The 17,639-nt window shown below is 50.4% G+C and overlaps 3 protein-coding genes and 4 pseudogenes across 3 annotated transcripts; all 7 read left to right on the top strand.

Annotated features, from left to right (window-relative positions):
- The first annotated feature begins 1,684 nt into the window (after positions 1-1,684).
- On the top strand, positions 1,685-12,439 carry LOC110513316 (annotated as a pseudogene).
- On the top strand, positions 4,750-5,630 carry LOC118956067 (annotated as a pseudogene).
- LOC110514179 (histone H2A-like) lies at positions 6,140-6,634 on the top strand. The gene has a single exon (XM_036974139.1). It carries the CDS (start codon positions 6,186-6,188, stop codon positions 6,570-6,572), a length of 387 nt encoding a protein of 128 aa, XP_036830034.1. The 5' UTR covers positions 6,140-6,185; the 3' UTR covers positions 6,573-6,634.
- Positions 12,440-12,623: 184 nt separating the features above from the next.
- On the top strand, positions 12,624-13,500 carry LOC118956068 (annotated as a pseudogene).
- Positions 13,501-14,063: 563 nt separating this feature from the next.
- On the top strand, positions 14,064-15,343 carry LOC118956066 (histone H1-like). Its single transcript, XM_036974138.1, has 2 exons — positions 14,064-14,078; positions 14,597-15,343. The coding sequence occupies exons 1-2, from the start codon at positions 14,064-14,066 to the stop codon at positions 15,341-15,343; spliced, it is 762 nt and encodes a 253-aa protein (XP_036830033.1).
- A 474-nt stretch (positions 15,344-15,817) lies between these two features.
- On the top strand, positions 15,818-16,425 carry LOC118956092 (histone H2A). The gene has a single exon (XM_036974163.1). The coding sequence runs from the start codon at positions 15,981-15,983 to the stop codon at positions 16,365-16,367; it is 387 nt and encodes a 128-aa protein (XP_036830058.1). The 5' UTR covers positions 15,818-15,980; the 3' UTR covers positions 16,368-16,425.
- Positions 16,426-16,717: 292 nt separating this feature from the next.
- LOC118956091 lies at positions 16,718-17,250 on the top strand (annotated as a pseudogene).
- Positions 17,251-17,639: the final 389 nt, after the last annotated feature.

Raw genomic sequence — 17,639 nt, 5'->3', positions numbered from 1 at the left:
CTTATCTCCCTCACTAGCTTTAAGCACCAACTGTCAGAGCAGCTCACAGATTACTGCACCTGTACATAGCCCACCTATAATTTAGGCCAAACAACTACCTCTTTCCCTACTGTATTTAATGAATGTATTTATTTTGCTCCTTTGCACCCCATTATTTTTATTTCTACTTTGCACATGTCTTCCATTGCAAATGTACCATTCCAGTGTTTTACTTGCTATATTGTATTTACTTTGCCACCATGGGCTTTTTTTGCCTTTACCTCCCTTATCTCACCTCATTTGCTCACATCGTATATAGACTTGTTTATACTGTATTATTGACTGTATGTTTGTTTTACTCCATGTGTAAGTCTGTGTCGTTGTATGTGTCGAACTGCTTTGCTTAATCTTGGCCAGGTCGCAATTGTAAATGAGAACTTGTTCTCAACTTGCCTACCTGGTGAAATAAATAAAAATAAAAATTTAAAAAAATGTGTCTATTTGATTAGGATTAGGACTTTTCCTCTATGTGTCGCACTTCCATTTCCACTTTATGTCCCCGTTAGGGAGCTGTCATTTATGCTGCAGGCTAATTACTACCAATGTCATTGTGGTCCAAGTTCAACTCCTAGCCTATAGGGTGTGGTAACAGGCCCTCTGTTATTTGTTGTTGTACTCTGCATGTGAAGTATCTGCACTGTAGCCTATAGAGGAACTAAGCCCTTGATAATAGGGGAACGCAAGCTGTTGAACACAAACTCCCAGTCCTATGATGTTGCTCTGTGAAGGAGGTTAGCTTTTCAGCATTCAATTCCTGGCAGCCTTCTTCGCCCTGGTTGATTTGTGAATGTGAGTGATTCGAGAATGTTTGGCTTGGGTATCCAAGGTGTTTGAGATTGTTGAGGACCAGTGTTCCGAGGGGCTGACTGTGACATCATAAAGCGGAATGTAGTTAGCGTGCTGTTTGAGGGATTCCAATTCAGTCCGTTGCGGCCTTCCAGGCAGTGCAGTTGTGCTTCAAGTGTGCTCTCTGTGTGATGACTTGTTGTGCCTACACGGAGTACAGCTACGAACGGACGTGACATTTGGGGTAAGCCTAAGCCTTTTCGTAACCTTAACCTATTTCTTCTAACTTGCTATGACAAAGTGCTTTGATGACACTAGCTGCATCCCAGCTAGTTGAACGCTTGTCAGTCATTCTCCTAAAAGGCAACCTCTGTTGCTCGATGTACTAAACCGAGGGCCGGCAGCCACTAAGTGCACGTAAGAGACAATTATGGCAACAATAAGTTGTAAGATGATACCTAGTCACATCTGAGATGTGAATCAACTGCACCGATTGGTCAATCGCCAGTATGTGCCCTTGGGCCTCATTTGTCCCCTTTGAAATGACCTGTTGAGATCATTCAATGCAACAGCTGAGGCTCTCTGGCCTATAAAGGATCCACCTCATACCACTATTTCCGTAATATAAGGCTATGTTATTGTTTTTTGAAAAAAGTACCATACAATATTTGCACATCCCTATCACCTCTGTACGCATAGGAAAATGATCCCTTTATTGTGTGTGTGTTGGGTGGGTGTCTGAGGAATGTTTTACTGCGTTTCAGCTTGCAGAGGTATCACCACCCTTCCCATGGCCACCTGGATCCTGTCTAGGGAAGAAAAAGAAGAATGACGTTATTACATGGCCTTCAAGAGCTACATGACTGCTGAGGTGACATTACGGACCCCTTATAGGGTTTGTGGCATTCCTTGTGTATTTGTTTCCCGTATGTTGCACTTTGTTTCTCCTTTGTACTTGTGACACTATTTGAGGTTTTAACGCCTATCTCTATTAGGTGTGACTGGCAACTGCAGTGGGTTGAATCCTACTAGTTCAGTGTTTCCCAACTCCAGGCAGGGGTAGAGTAGCCATTTTTTGTGGTAGCCCTGGAGAGGCACAGCTGATTGAAAGAGTTGAATCAGGTGCAACAACAACAACAAGTAGAACAACACCAATCAATGTGAAGAGTGGGACATCACAGTTGGGCCTTGTGTTCAACATAGCTCAGTATTTGAGTGTGTTTCCCGCGCATGTAAGTAAGTAGCTTTGATTTCTTCTTCCTCCATTGTTCCCTAGAACGAACGCCCTGCCCTCCCCTTTGCAGCAGAGGCCAGGCAAAAGCGCGCGCTTTCTGTGCCACTGGCTTCAATCAGGTCCACCAAACGCAGATAATAAGAGCACCCGAGCACCGAAAATTACGTCATTAATTCACTTGAACTCAGCTAGCGAACACACGATGTCTGGAAGAGGTAAAGGCGGCAAGGGACTCGGAAAAGGAGGCGCTAAGCGTCACCGTAAGGTTCTCCGCGATAACATCCAGGGAATCACCAAGCCCGCCATTCGCCGTCTGGCTCGCCGTGGCGGCGTGAAGCGTATCTCCGGGCTGATCTACGAGGAGACCCGCGGTGTCCTGAAGGTGTTCCTTGAGAACGTGATCCGTGACGCCGTCACCTACACCGAGCACGCCAAGAGGAAGACCGTTACGGCCATGGACGTGGTCTACGCTCTGAAACGCCAGGGACGCACCCTGTACGGTTTCGGCGGTTAAACGCACTCTTCTCGGAACGTCAACATCCCGACTTGAACCCAAAGGCTCTTTTAAGAGCCACCCACATCCGCTTCAAAAGGGTCAAATCCATTATCGTAGGAAACCATGAGCCACTCTTGAGTGGACAGGGAGGGAGTATTCGTGACAGGAGGCTATGTTCAGTGCAGGCTTTGCCTACAGTCGTATTAAACCATGAGCCACTCTTGAGTGGACAGGGAGGGAGTGTTCATGACAGGAGGGAGGCTATGTTCAGTGCAGGCTTTGCGTACAGTCGTATTACGAGACACCCGAAATAAAGGCACCACGGCTGGGAAATCCCCACCAAGTACCAAAAAGGGGAGCCTTATTTTTGGCCATTGTAGGACTTTTTTGGAAACACACCATTCCCCACCAGTGACAGAGCATAGGCTATGGTCTTTGTTAGGGAAGCAAGCCTCTGAGTGGAAGGCTCTTATGCGCGCTCAGCTCCACTGGGCAAATGGCAGGGGCGCCTATGAGAAAGCAGGGGTGTGTCCACGGCCGGCGAATTAGCTTAGCTTCGTCTTCATAAGAGGGAAAGGGCTCTCCACCCCCTCATTCGTTTGTGAGAAGCAGCGAGACATCAGCATCATGCCCGAGCCAGCAAAGTCCGCGCCCAAGAAGGGCTCCAAGAAAGCCGTCACCAAGACCGCAGGGAAAGGCGGCAAGAAACGCCGAAAGTCGAGGAAGGAGAGCTACGCCATTTACGTGTACAAAGTCCTGAAGCAGGTCCACCCCGATACCGGCATCTCCTCCAAGGCCATGGGAATCATGAACTCGTTCGTGAACGACATCTTCGAGCGTATCGCCGGAGAGTCGTCTCGCCTGGCCCACTACAACAAGCGTTCCACCATCACCTCCAGGGAGATCCAGACCGCAGTGCGCCTGCTGCTCCCCGGAGAGCTGGCCAAGCACGCAGTGTCCGAGGGCACCAAGGCCGTGACCAAGTACACCAGCTCCAAGTAAACAGCCCATTTGGAGTGCTGTAGTAACCCAAAGGCTCTTTTAAGAGCCACCCAACCTGTCAGTGAAAAAAGCAAATCCATATATGTGTGTGTGTGTGTGGAGGACATGTCAAAAAGGGGGGAGAGGGAATAAATGATGCTGACATGAACAGGGTAGGAATGTGTGCATGGCAGTATAACACAGTGAGTGGGATTCCACTCGTGCTCCGATGACTGGAGCCTGTGTAACAGTATAACTTTAGGCCGAACCAGGGACCCTCTGCACACATCATCAACAACAGTCTCAGAGCAAGTGACGTCACCGATTGAAACTAGCCGTTTCACATCCCTTACACACACCTGTACAAGAGGGAGGAGGAGAGAGAAGAAGAGGCTCCAAATCTCTCTCTCTAGGCCTATATCAGGGCGGACAAGCACATGGGGCGCCAGCCTCCATAGCGCCGGCCGCACAGCCAGACACCAAGACCCACAGACACAAAGACCGGCACGAGTGAGTCACGCTGCGGAGTCAAGCGAGGAAGGACTGCGAGAAGGCCACAAGCCTATCTCTCTCTCTCTCTCTCTCTCTCTCTCTCTGACACGCTTTTGAAAGAGACACACAGACAGAGAGAGAGACTACCTAGCACAAGAAAACACACAGGCTCCAAATCCAACTAATAAACTCATACTAATAAAACATCACACACACACACACAAAGTGCAAGTAAGCATGTCGTTGGACAGTGTATTATTTCTCGTTTGCCTCCTGGACACATGACGAATACAACGTGAAACTAGTCTCAGCCAGGCCTCACAAGTGCATGTGTTTTAAGGTCCCCAAAAGAGCTCTCCTTTAAAACACCAAGGAGCACATCAGGGGACGCCAAACCATTTGATTCCCTTGCCAGACATCTCGGCTCACTCCACAATCAATGGTGCTCGCAATCGGATGCACTTTTAGGCCATTTAGGAGACAAATAGCACAGGAAAAGCAGTGCGCACCGCTCCACCCGACAGTCGAACGGTGAGGTTTTGAGCGAGTCGCAGCAAAATGCACGGGGCTTCTGCAGCCCACATGACTTTATTCTGAACGGACACAAGTCTGCTCGCTGGGCCGTTCGCTTTTGGGCCAAAAACGCGGCTCCGTCGGTGACTTTTGGCCCGATATTGGCGACCAGAAAACACAAGTGAAAGAGCATTTGGCCAGCCCGGAGAAGCCGAGCTGGGTGGCTTGAGTCTACATGGTTCTCATGTCGCGTTTAAGGCCAGCCCCCTGCACGGTGTGGAGCTTCAATAGCGCAGAGCAGCGTCTACAGCAAAGTACTCCTCCTCACAGACTACCGTAGTGTTGTAAGTGTGTGTGTTTACCGGACCGAACGACAGACATGGCAGAAGTCGCACCAGCACCCGCCGCCGCCGCGCCGGCCAAGGCACCCAAGAAGAAGGCAGCAGCCAAGCCCAAGAAAGCGGGACCCAGCGTAGGCGAGCTCATCGTCAAGGCGGTGTCCGCCTCCAAGGAGAGGAGCGGCGTGTCCCTGGCCGCGCTCAAGAAGTCTCTGGCGGCAGGCGGCTACGACGTGGAGAAGAACAACTCCCGTGTCAAGATCGCCGTCAAGAGCCTCGTCACCAAGGGCACCCTGGTCCAGACTAAGGGCACCGGTGCTTCCGGCTCCTTCAAGCTCAACAAGAAGGCCGTCGAGGCAAAGAAGCCCGCCAAGAAAGCCGCAGCCCCAAAGCTAAGAAGGTGGCCGCCAAGAAGCCCGCCGCCGCCAAGAAGCCCAAGAAGGTAGCAGCCAAGAAGGCCGTGGCCGCAAAGAAGTCCCCCAAGAAGGCCAAGAAGCCCGCTACACCCAAAAAGGCCGCCAAGAGCCCAAAGAAGGTGAAGAAGCCCGCCGCAGCGGCCAAGAAAGCGGCCAAGAGCCCCAAGAAGGCTACCAAGGCAGCGAAGCCCAAAGCCGCCAAGCCCAAGGCGGCCAAGGCCAAGAAGGCAGCCCCCAAGAAGAAGTAAACCTATTACAAACAGTGTTCTTTCTACTCGACACATGTTGTTACCACAAAAGGCTCTTTTAAGAGCCACCCACCTCTTTCCATAAAAGCGCATGTCATTCCATTCCACCTACCTACCCGTGGTGCAAAAGAAATGAAATGAATGACTTTTACGCACCACATTTTGGAGTGGCTAAATGGCTTTACATTTGTCACTCAAGAGTGCAGCACCCTCACCAGTCAACATTGTTGTGATGTGTTAGAATTGGCATGTCACATTGATCCTGATAATAATAAGCATACATACTATAGTGGGTTGGACAGCAGCCATTTGTATTATGAGCCACTCTCGAATTGATTGATACATGTTTCAGTGATTTGAGTTGTCACTTTGGCGCTCCCGCCAACGTGAAAAAGTAACAAAAGTCGGAGGGAAACAGAGTAGCCTAGCCCTCGTCACTCTGCTGCCTGCCTGCCTGCGGGCGGGTGGGTGGGGGCGGGCTTAGGGCTGACTGCCTGTCTGTCTGTCCCTCCCTCACTCCAATTGGATAAGGCCACACCGGTCCGGTGGCCAATCGATGGCTTTTGTGGCGAGGTATAAGTAAGACTCTCGAGGTGGCCAGCGGCTCATTCAGACTTTCTGTGACATACTGAAGCTACCAATATGAGCGGAAGAGGCAAAACCGGAGGCAAGGCCAGGGCGAAGGCAAAGACACGTTCATCCCGTGCCGGGCTCCAGTTCCCCGTGGGCCGTGTGCACAGGCTGCTGCGTAAAGGCAACTACGCCGAGCGTGTGGGCGCTGGCGCACCAGTGTACCTGGCCGCAGTGCTCGAGTACCTGACTGCTGAGATCCTGGAGTTGGCCGGAAACGCTGCCCGTGACAACAAGAAGACTCGTATCATCCCCCGTCACCTGCAGCTGGCAGTCCGTAACGACGAGGAGCTGAACAAACTGCTTGGCGGCGTGACCATCGCGCAGGGTGGTGTTCTGCCCAACATCCAGGCAGTGCTGCTCCCCAAGAAGACTGAGAAGGCCGTCAAAGCCAAGTAAAATCGCTGGTGCGGCTGCAACTTGACTACTCAACCCCCAAAGGCTCTTTTAAGAGCCAACCACCTAGCTCAACAAAAGCGCAAAGTGTCCTTTCTATGCCTGGCCAATTATTTGGCGTGTTAGATACACACACATATAGACGGCACCGTATCAAGTGCCCACATGAGGCCTAAATGAAGGATAACAACTAGTAGGCTAGAATGAGAGCATTATTGCGCGTCAAGTGTAACGTTGCTCGCGGCCCTAACAAAAGACCCAAGCGCGCCTCGGCGAGGGTGGGGGTTGCATTTTGGGGCGGCACGGAGAGGCCGAGCCTCCCGTCCAATGGGCGGCGGAGGAGGCCTCCGCAACGGGCCAATCAGGGCGGTGCGGAGATGGTGACCAATGAGCAGACGCCGCTGCCGGCTTTATAAACTTCACATAGGCATTTTGAGGCTATACTCCGACTGTGAAAGAAGGAAGCTAGCTAGCGCCATGGCCAGAACCAAGCAAACCGCTCGCAAATCCACCGGTGGCAAAGCACCCAGGAAGCAGCTCGCCACCAAGGCTGCGCGCAAGAGCGCCCCGGCCACCGGCGGCGTGAAGAAGCCTCACCGTTACAGGCCCGGCACCGTGGCTCTTAGAGAGATCCGTCGTTACCAGAAGTCCACTGAGCTGCTGATCCGCAAACTGCCTTTCCAGCGCCTGGTGCGAGAAATTGCCCAGGACTTTAAGACCGACCTGCGCTTCCAGAGTTCCGCAGTGATGGCCCTGCAGGAGGCAAGCGAGGCTTACCTGGTCGGCCTGTTCGAGGACACCAACCTGTGCGCCATCCACGCCAAGAGGGTGACCATCATGCCCAAGGACATCCAGCTGGCCCGTCGTATTCGCGGAGAGCGCGCATAAACGATGACCTGATCTCCAAAATCCCCCAAAGGCTCTTTTAAGAGCCACCTCCATATTTCAGTCAAAAAGGCACAATTGTTCCATTTGTACACGCCCCTTTCCCACCGTGTATGTTCCCTGTTCTCGAGTCACTACAGACCGTGTTCGATTCCAGGCTGTATCACCACCGGCCGTGATTGTAAATAAGAGTTGGTTCTTAACTGACTTGAGTCGTTTCAATAACGCTCTCTTATATGTGATTAGATGTATGCCTAGAGTAGAAGAGGGGAAAAATACACTAGCAGTAATGAGTGATAGTAATGATATAGGGCAAAAAGTGTCAAAAATGGTCACTATGTAGCTAAGAACAACTGACTTTGAAAGTGCCGCTGATGAGATGGGAAAAGTTTACCGTGGAGCACGGAGGCCATCTAGTGGTTAAACGCTGGTACTGTCAGCGTGTGAGCACGTCATAGTGGCTCCCTATTGGTATTTGATCTTCAGGCCAGCGTTTCCCAAACTCGGTCCTCGGGTCCCCAAGTGGGGCACGTTGTGTTTTTTCGATTCCAATTGCTCTTGGAATGTAACATGCTAGAGTCTGTCTATTCTTTGTGAAAATGGCCATTCAATGATTTCTGGCCCATGTGACATTCCTCGATGGCCCCAAAAATCCATGTTTTGATCCGATCATTACAACGTTAGCTGTGTGCACCCCATAATTCATGCGACTGACTAAGCTATTGAAAGTAAAATGATATATCTCTGTCCGGCGCAAGTGAAAGGTGGTCGAAAAAAAGTAGAGTAGAGTCGTGTGTCTTTGGCGTGATTTGAAGTCGACTTCTGATGTGGGATTTAGTTCATTTTTCCAAGAAGATTTGCTGAGGAATCGAAACCCCTTGACCAAATGATACGACAAAGTAAAGGCCCTAAATACAGGCTGCCAGTTAAATGCAGCAATGACACGGCTAAAGTGTGTCATCTCAGGACAAAAGAGCAGGAATTGTCTGCTGTTGCATCTTCACTCATGAGACATGTAATAGCGGAGCTCCGTGGTGCTGAAAAAGACAGCGCCCCTGGCCATTTGCCAAGGCCTATTTCCCGTTGGAGGGATTTTTGACATGCTATAGGCACAGTTCAGTACACCCCTCATCCTGTAATTGGTCCCAGAATCATCCACTTGATTCCCGACCACCAACCGATTGTCGGGGTGCATTGGTGTAAAATGTGGTCGTCGAGATCAAGTTCTATAGGCTACATGGGGTACTGGCATCTGTACCTTTTTTTTTTTAGCTACCTACACCAGTAGGGGAGCTTACAGATAAAGAGTGCACTAGGCTAGAGAGAAAAGTACCATTCCGTTTTTCATAAAGTAGGTCAATGTAACTTACTCTCTTTTGATACTTGAGAAACATAGATTCACATGACGTCCAAATCTGCAAGAGACAAAAGCAGCAGAAAATCAGCAGGTGAAGAAAAGGGTTAAGTGAATATGATTTAAGAGCAGTCAAATGAAGTAATAGTGACATAGATTGTAAGAAATGAAATGTACCATGTGAACATTGCATTGTGGCTTTAGAAGAGCATGTATTTGTAGATGAATGACAGATTAGCTTTGGTGACAAAGTAACTGTATAATTTGAGGTACTCTACATGAGCATGTGTTTGCCTATTTGATGATCTGTTGTAGTTAATGTTTGATTTTGAGCACATACTTGTTGTGACAATTGCATCAGGTTGAGGGAGAAATGGTCTGTGTGGCCATTGTGAGTGGCACTTCTGATCCAGCAGGTGGTGTTAAGATCCCTCCCTATGTGGCTTTGAATGATGAGCCAGTGTTGGCAAAATGACTTGTGCTCCAGCGGGTGGGCGGTGAAATGCCTCCCTATCTATATGACTTGCCCTATTCCTTTGACATTGTTCACTTGATTGGAGATGATTCCGGTCTTCTTCATGAGCACTCCTGCATGTCTTCCTTCCTGTCTTGCCATGTGGGTTCCACGGAGGTGTGTGTTTTTGTTAGATATCACTGGGCACATTCCCTAACGTGGAGGTGGTTTGCATAGCTCATGTCATGTGGATATATAAAGTATTGTATTGTAAGGTATGTTAGTCTACGGACGGTCTGACATTGCTCGTCCATATATTGATGTATTCCAATTGCATTTGGGTGTATTGTGTGGAATGTTGGAACATGGTTAGATCTTACTGTGCTGTTGGAGCTAGTAACACAAGCATTTCCCGACATCTGCTAAACAGGTGTATGTATATCTCTCTAGTCACCCCCAAAAACCAATTCTTTCTTTGGCCGCCTCTCCTTCCAGTTCTCTGCTGCCAATGACTGGAACGAACTACAAAAATCTCTGGAAACTGGAAACACTTATCTCCCTCACTAGCTTTAAGCACCAACTGTCAGAGCAGCTCACAGATTACTGCACCTGTACATAGCCCACCTATAATTTAGGCCAAACAACTACCTCTTTCCCTACTGTATTTAATGAATGTATTTATTTTGCTCCTTTGCACCCCATTATTTTTATTTCTACTTTGCACATGTCTTCCATTGCAAATGTACCATTCCAGTGTTTTACTTGCTATATTGTATTTACTTTGCCACCATGGGCTTTTTTTGCCTTTACCTCCCTTATCTCACCTCATTTGCTCACATCGTATATAGACTGTTTATACTGTATTATTGACTGTATGTTTGTTTTACTCCATGTGTAAGTCTGTGTCGTTGTATGTGTCGAACTGCTTTGCTTAATCTTGGCCAGGTCGCAATTGTAAATGAGAACTTGTTCTCAACTTGCCTACCTGGTGAAATAAATAAAAATAAAAATTTAAAAAAATGTGTCTATTTGATTAGGATTAGGACTTTTCCTCTATGTGTCGCACTTCCATTTCCACTTTATGTCCCCGTTAGGGAGCTGTCATTTATGCTGCAGGCTAATTACTACCAATGTCATTGTGGTCCAAGTTCAACTCCTAGCCTATAGGGTGTGGTAACAGGCCCTCTGTTATTTGTTGTTGTACTCTGCATGTGAAGTATCTGCACTGTAGCCTATAGAGGAACTAAGCCCTTGATATAGGGGAACGCAAGCTGTTGAACACAAACTCCCAGTCCTATGATGTTGCTCTGTGAAGGAGGTTAGCTTTTCAGCATTCAATTCCTGGCAGCCTTCTTCGCCCTGGTTGATTTGTGAATGTGAGTGATTCGAGAATGTTGGCTTGGGTATCCAAGGTGTTTGAGATTGTTGAGGACCAGTGTTCCGAGGGGCTGACTGTGACATCATAAAGCGGAATGTAGTTAGCGTGCTGTTTGAGGGATTCCAATTCAGTCCGTTGCGGCCTTCCAGGCAGTGCAGTTGTGCTTCAAGTGTGCTCTCTGTGTGATGACTTGTTGTGCCTACACGGAGTACAGCTACGAACGGACGTGACATTTGGGGTAAGCCTAAGCCTTTTCGTAACCTTAACCTATTTCTTCTAACTTGCTATGACAAAGTGCTTTGATGACACTAGCTGCATCCAGCTAGTTGAACGCTTGTCAGTCATTCTCCTAAAAGGCAACCTCTGTTGCTCGATGTACTAAACCGAGGGCCGGCAGCCACTAAGTGCACGTAAGAGACAATTATGGCAACAATAAGTTGTAAGATGATACCTAGTCACATCTGAGATGTGAATCAACTGCACCGATTGGTCAATCGCCAGTATGTGCCCTTGGGCCTCATTTGTCCCCTTTGAAATGACCTGTTGAGATCATTCAATGCAACAGCTGAGGCTCTCTGGCCTATAAAGGATCCACCTCATACCACTATTTCCGTAATATAAGGCTATGTTATTGTTTTTTGAAAAAAGTACCATACAATATTTGCACATCCCTATCACCTCTGTACGCATAGGAAAATGATCCCTTTATTGTGTGTGTGTTGGGTGGTGTCTGAGGAATGTTTTACTGCGTTTCAGCTTGCAGAGGTATCACCACCCTTCCCATGGCCACCTGGATCCTGTCTAGGGAAGAAAAAGAAGAATGACGTTATTACATGGCCTTCAAGAGCTACATGACTGCTGAGGTGACATTACGGACCCCTTATAGGGTTTGTGGCATTCCTTGTGTATTTGTTTCCCGTATGTTGCACTTTGTTTCTCCTTTGTACTTGTGACACTATTTGAGGTTTTAACGCCTATCTCTATTAGGTGTGACTGGCAACTGCAGTGGGTTGAATCCTACTAGTTCAGTGTTTCCCAACTCCAGGCAGGGGTAGAGTAGCCATTTTTGTGTAGCCCTGGAGAGGCACAGCTGATTGAAAGAGTTGAATCAGGTGCAACAACAACAACAAGTAGAACAACACCAATCAATGTGAAGAGTGGGACATCACAGTTGGGCCTTGTGTTCAACATAGCTCAGTATTTGAGTGTGTTTCCCGCGCATGTAAGTAAGTAGCTTTGATTTCTTCTTCCTCCATTGTTCCCTAGAACGAACGCCCCTGCCCTCCCCTTTGCAGCAGAGGCCAGGCAAAAGCGCGCGCTTTCTGTGCACTGGCTTCAATCAGGTCCACCAAACGCAGATAATAAGAGCACCCGAGCACCGAAAATTACGTCATTATTCACTTGAAACTCAGCTAGCGAACACACGATGTCTGGAAAGGTAAAGGCGGCAAGGGACTCGGAAAAGGAGGCGCTAAGCGTCACCGTAAGGTTCTCCGCGATAACATCCAGGGAATCACCAAGCCCGCCATTCGCCGTCTGTGCTCGCCGTGGCGGCGTGAAGCGTATCTCCGGGCTGATCTACGAGGAGACCCGCGGTGTCCTGAAGGTGTTCCTTGAGAACGTGATCCGTGACGCCGTCACCTACACCGAGCACGCCAAGAGGAAGACCGTTACGGCCATGGACGTGGTCTACGCTCTGAAACGCCAGGGACGCACCCTGTACGGTTTCGGCGGTTAAACGCACTCTTCTCGGAACGTCAACATCCCGACTTGAACCCAAAGGCTCTTTTAAGAGCCACCCACATCCGCTTCAAAAGGGTCAAATCCATTATCGTAGGAAACCATGAGCCACTCTTGAGTGGACAGGGAGGGAGTATTCGTGACAGGAGGCTATGTTCAGTGCAGGCTTTGCCTACAGTCGTATTAAACCATGAGCCACTCTTGAGTGGACAGGGAGGGAGTGTTCATGACAGGAGGGAGGCTATGTTCATGCAGGCTTTGCGTACAGTCGTATTACGAGACACCCCGAAATAAAGGCACCACGGCTGGGAAATCCCCACCAAGTACCAAAAAGGGGAGCCTTATTTTTGGCCATTGTAGGACTTTTTTGGAAACACACCATTCCCCACCAGTGACAGAGCATAGGCTATGGTCTTTGTTAGGGAAGCAAGCCTCTGAGTGGAAGGCTCTTATGCGCGCTCAGCTCCACTGGGCAAATGGCAGGGGCGCCTATGAGAAAGCAGGGGTGTGTCCACGGCCGGCGAATTAGCTTAGCTTTCGTCCTTCATAAGAGGGAAAGGGCTCTCCACCCCCTCATTCGTTTGTGAGAAGCAGCGAGACATCAGCATCATGCCGAGCCAGCAAAGTCCGCGCCCAAGAAGGGCTCCAAGAAAGCCGTCACCAAGACCGCAGGGAAAGGCGGCAAGAAACGCCGAAAGTCGAGGAAGGAGAGCTACGCCATTTACGTGTACAAAGTCCTGAAGCAGGTCCACCCGATACCGGCATCTCCTCCAAGGCCATGGGAATCATGAACTCGTTCGTGAACGACATCTTCGAGCGTATCGCCGGAGAGTCGTCTCGCCTGGCCCACTACAACAGCGTTCCATCACATCACCTCCAGGGAGATCCAGACCGCAGTGCGCCTGCTGCTCCCCGGAGAGCTGGCCAAGCACGCAGTGTCCGAGGGCACCAAGGCCGTGACCAAGTACACCAGCTCCAAGTAAACAGCCCATTTGGAAGTGCTGTAGTAACCCAAAGGCTCTTTTAAGAGCCACCCAACCTGTCAGTGAAAAAAGCAAATCCATATATGTGTGTGTGTGTGTGGAGGACATGTCAAAAAGGGGGGAGAGGGAATAAATGATGCTGACATGAACAGGGTAGGAATGTGTGCATGGCAGTATAACACAGTGAGTGGGATTCCACTCGTGCTCCGATGACTGGAGCCTGTGTAACAGTATACTTTAGGCCGAACCAGGGACCCTCTGCACACATCATCAACAACAGTCTCAGAGCAAGTGACGTCACCGATTGAAACTAGCCGTTTCACATCCCTTACACACACCTGTACAAGAGGGAGGAGGAGAGAGAAGAAGAGGCTCCAAATCTCTCTCTCTAGGCCTATATCAGGGCGGACAAGCACATGGGGCGCCAGCCTCCATAGCGCCGGCCGCACAGCCAGACACCAAGACCCACAGACACAAAGACCGGCACGAGTGAGTCACGCTGCGGAGTCAAGCGAGGAAGGACTGCGAGAAGGCCACAAGCCTATCTCTCTCTCTCTCTCTCTCTCTAACACGCTTTTGAAAGAGACACACAGACAGAGAGAGAGACTACCTAGCACAAGAAAACACACAGGCTCCAAATCCAACTAATAAACTCATACTAATAAAACATCACACACACACACACAAAGTGCAAGTAAGCATGTCGTTGGACAGTGTATTATTTCTCGTTTGCCTCCTGGACACATGACGAATACAACGTGAAACTAGTCTCAGCCAGGCCTCACAAGTGCATGTGTTTTAAGGTCCCAAAAGAGCTCTCCTTTAAAACACCAAGGAGCACATCAGGGGACGCCAAAACCATTTGATTCCCTTGCCAGACATCTCGCTCACTCCACAATCAATGGTGCTCGCAATCGGATGCACTTTTAGGCCATTTAGGAGACAAATAGCACAGGAAAAGCAGTGCGCACCGCTCCACCCGACAGTCGAACGGTGGAGGTTTTGAGCGAGTCGCAGCAAAATGCACGGGGCTTCTGCAGCCCACATGACTTTATTCTGAACGGACACAAGTCTGCTCGCTGGGCCGTTCGCGTTTGGGCCAAAAACGCGGCTCCGTCGGTGACTTTTGGCCCGATATTGGCGACCAGAAAACACAAGTGAAAGAGCATTTGGCCAGCCCGGAGAAGCCGAGCTGGGTGGCTTGAGTCTACATGGTTCTCATGTCGCGTTAAGGCCATCCCCTGCACGGTGTGGGAAGCTTCAATAGCGCAGAGCAGCGTCTACAGCAAAGTACTCCTCCTCACAGACTACCGTAGTGTTGTAAGTGTGTGTGTTTACCGGACCGAACGACAGACATGGCAGAAGTCGCACCAGCACCCGCCGCCGCCGCGCCGGCCAAGGCACCCAAGAAGAAGGCAGCAGCCAAGCCCAAGAAAGCGGGAACCCAGCGTAGGCGAGCTCATCGTCAAGGCGGTGTCCGCCTCCAAGGAGAGGAGCGGCGTGTCCCTGGCCGCGCTCAAGAAGTCTCTGGCGGCAGGCGGCTACGACGTGGAGAAGAACAACTCCCGTGTCAAGATCGCCGTCAAGAGCCTCGTCACCAAGGCACCCTGGTCCAGACTAAGGGCACCGGTGCTTCCGGCTCCTTCAAGCTCAACAAGAAGGCCGTCGAGGCAAAGAAGCCCGCCAAGAAAGCCGCAGCCCCCAAAGCTAAGAAGGTGGCCGCCAAGAAGCCCGCCGCCGCCCAAGAAGCCCAAGAAGGTAGCAGCCAAGAAGGCCGTGGCCGCAAAGAAGTCCCCCAAGAAGGCCAAGAAGCCCGCTACACCCAAAAAGGCCGCCAAGAGCCCAAAGAAGGTGAAGAAGCCCGCCGCAGCGGCCAAGAAAGCGGCCAGAGCCCCAAGAAGGCTACCAAGGCAGCGAAGCCCAAAGCCGCCAAGCCCAAGGCGGCCCAAGGCCAAGAAGGCAGCCCCCAAGAAGAAGTAAACATATTACAAACAGTGTTCTTTCTACTCGACACATGTTGTTACCACAAAAGGCTCTTTTAAGAGCCACCCACCTCTTTCCATAAAAGCGCATGTCATTCCATTCCACCTACCTACCCGTGGTGCAAAAGAAATGAAATGAATGACTTTTACGCACCACATTTTGGAGTGGCTAAATGGCTTTACATTTGTCACTCAAGAGTGCAGCACCCTCACCAGTCAACATTGTTGTGATGTGTTAGAATTGGCATGTCACATTGATCCTGATAATAATAAGCATACATACTATAGTGGGTTGGACAGCAGCCATTTGTATTATGAGCCACTCTCGAATTGATTGATACATGTTTCAGTGATTTGAGTTGTCACTTTGGCGCTCCCGCCAACGTGAAAAAGTAACAAAAGTCGGAGGGAAACAGAGTAGCCTAGCCCTCGTCACTCTGCTGCCTGCCTGCGGCGGGTGGGTGGGGGCGGGCTTAGGGCTGACTGCCTGTCTGTCTGTCCCTCCCTCACTCCAATTGGATAAGGCCACACCGGTCCGGTGGCCAATCGATGGCTTTTGTGGCGAGGTATAAGTAAGACTCTCGAGGTGGCCAGCGGCTCATTCAGACTTTCTGTGACATACTGAAGCTACCAATATGAGCGGAAGAGGCAAAACCGGAGGCAAGGCCAGGGCGAAGGCAAAGACACGTTCATCCCGTGCCGGGCTCCAGTTCCCCGTGGGCCGTGTGCACAGGCTGCTGCGTAAAGGCAACTACGCCGAGCGTGTGGGCGCTGGCGCACCAGTGTACCTGGCCGCAGTGCTCGAGTACCTGACTGCTGAGATCCTGGAGTTGGCCGGAAACGCTGCCCGTGACAACAAGAAGACTCGTATCATCCCCCGTCACCTGCAGCTGGCAGTCCGTAACGACGAGGAGCTGAACAAACTGCTTGGCGGCGTGACCATCGCGCAGGGTGGTGTTCTGCCCAACATCCAGGCAGTGCTGCTCCCCAAGAAGACTGAGAAGGCCGTCAAAGCCAAGTAAAATCGCTGGTGCGGCTGCAACTTGACTACTCAACCCCCAAAGGCTCTTTTAAGAGCCAACCACCTAGCTCAACAAAAGCGCAAAGTGTCCTTTCTATGCCTGGCCAATTATTTGGCGTGTTAGATACACACACATATAGACGGCACCGTATCAAGTGCCCACATGAGGCCTAAATGAAGGATAACAACTAGTAGGCTAGAATGAGAGCATTATTGCGCGTCAAGTGTAACGTTGCTCGCGGCCCTAACAAAAGACCCAAGCGCGCCTCGGCGAGGGTGGGGGTTGCATTTTGGGGCGGCACGGAGAGGCCGAGCCTCCCGTCCAATGGGCGGCGGAGGAGGCCTCCGCAACGGGCCAATCAGGGCGGTGCGGAGATGGTGACCAATGAGCAGACGCCGCTGCCGGCTTTATAAACTTCACATAGGCATTTTGAGGCTATACTCCGACTGTGAAAGAAGGAAGCTAGCTAGCGCCATGGCCAGAACCAAGCAAACCGCTCGCAAATCCACCGGTGGCAAAGCACCCAGGAAGCAGCTCGCCACCAAGGCTGCGCGCAAGAGCGCCCCGGCCACCGGCGGCGTGAAGAAGCCACCGTTACAGGCCCGGCACCGTGGCTCTTAGAGAGATCCGTCGTTACCAGAAGTCCACTGAGCTGCTGATCCGCAAACTGCCTTTCCAGCGCCTGGTGCGAGAAATTGCCCAGGACTTTAAGACCGACCTGCGCTTCCAGAGTTCCGCAGTGATGGCCCTGCAGGAGGCAAGCGAGGCTTACCTGGTCGGCCTGTTCGAGGACACCAACCTGTGCGCCATCCACGCCAAGAGGGTGACCATCATGCCCAAGGACATCCAGCTGGCCCGTCGTATTCGCGGAGAGCGCGCATAAACGATGACCTGATCTCCAAAATCCCCCAAAGGCTCTTTTAAGAGCCACCTCCATATTTCAGTCAAAAGGCACAATTGTTCCATTTGTACACGCCCCTTTCCCACCGTGTATGTTCCCTGTTCTCGAGTCACTACAGACCGTGGTTCGATTCAGGCTGTATCACCACGGCCGTGATTGTAAATAAGAGTTGGTTCTTAACTGACTTGAGTCGTTTCAATAACGCTCTCTATATGTGATTAGAATGTATGCCTAGAGTAGAAGAGGGGAAAATACACTAGCAGTAATGAGTGATAGTAATGATATAGGGCAAAAAGTGTCAAAACTGGTCATATGTAGCTAAGGAACAACTGACTTTGATGCCGCTGATGAGATGGGAAAAGTTTACGTGG

Source organism: Oncorhynchus mykiss, unplaced genomic scaffold, assembly GCF_013265735.2.
Source record: "Oncorhynchus mykiss isolate Arlee unplaced genomic scaffold, USDA_OmykA_1.1 un_scaffold_415, whole genome shotgun sequence".
In the NCBI taxonomy this organism is placed as follows: domain Eukaryota; kingdom Metazoa; phylum Chordata; class Actinopteri; order Salmoniformes; family Salmonidae; genus Oncorhynchus; species Oncorhynchus mykiss.
This window is presented reverse-complemented; position numbering and strand designations above follow the sequence as displayed.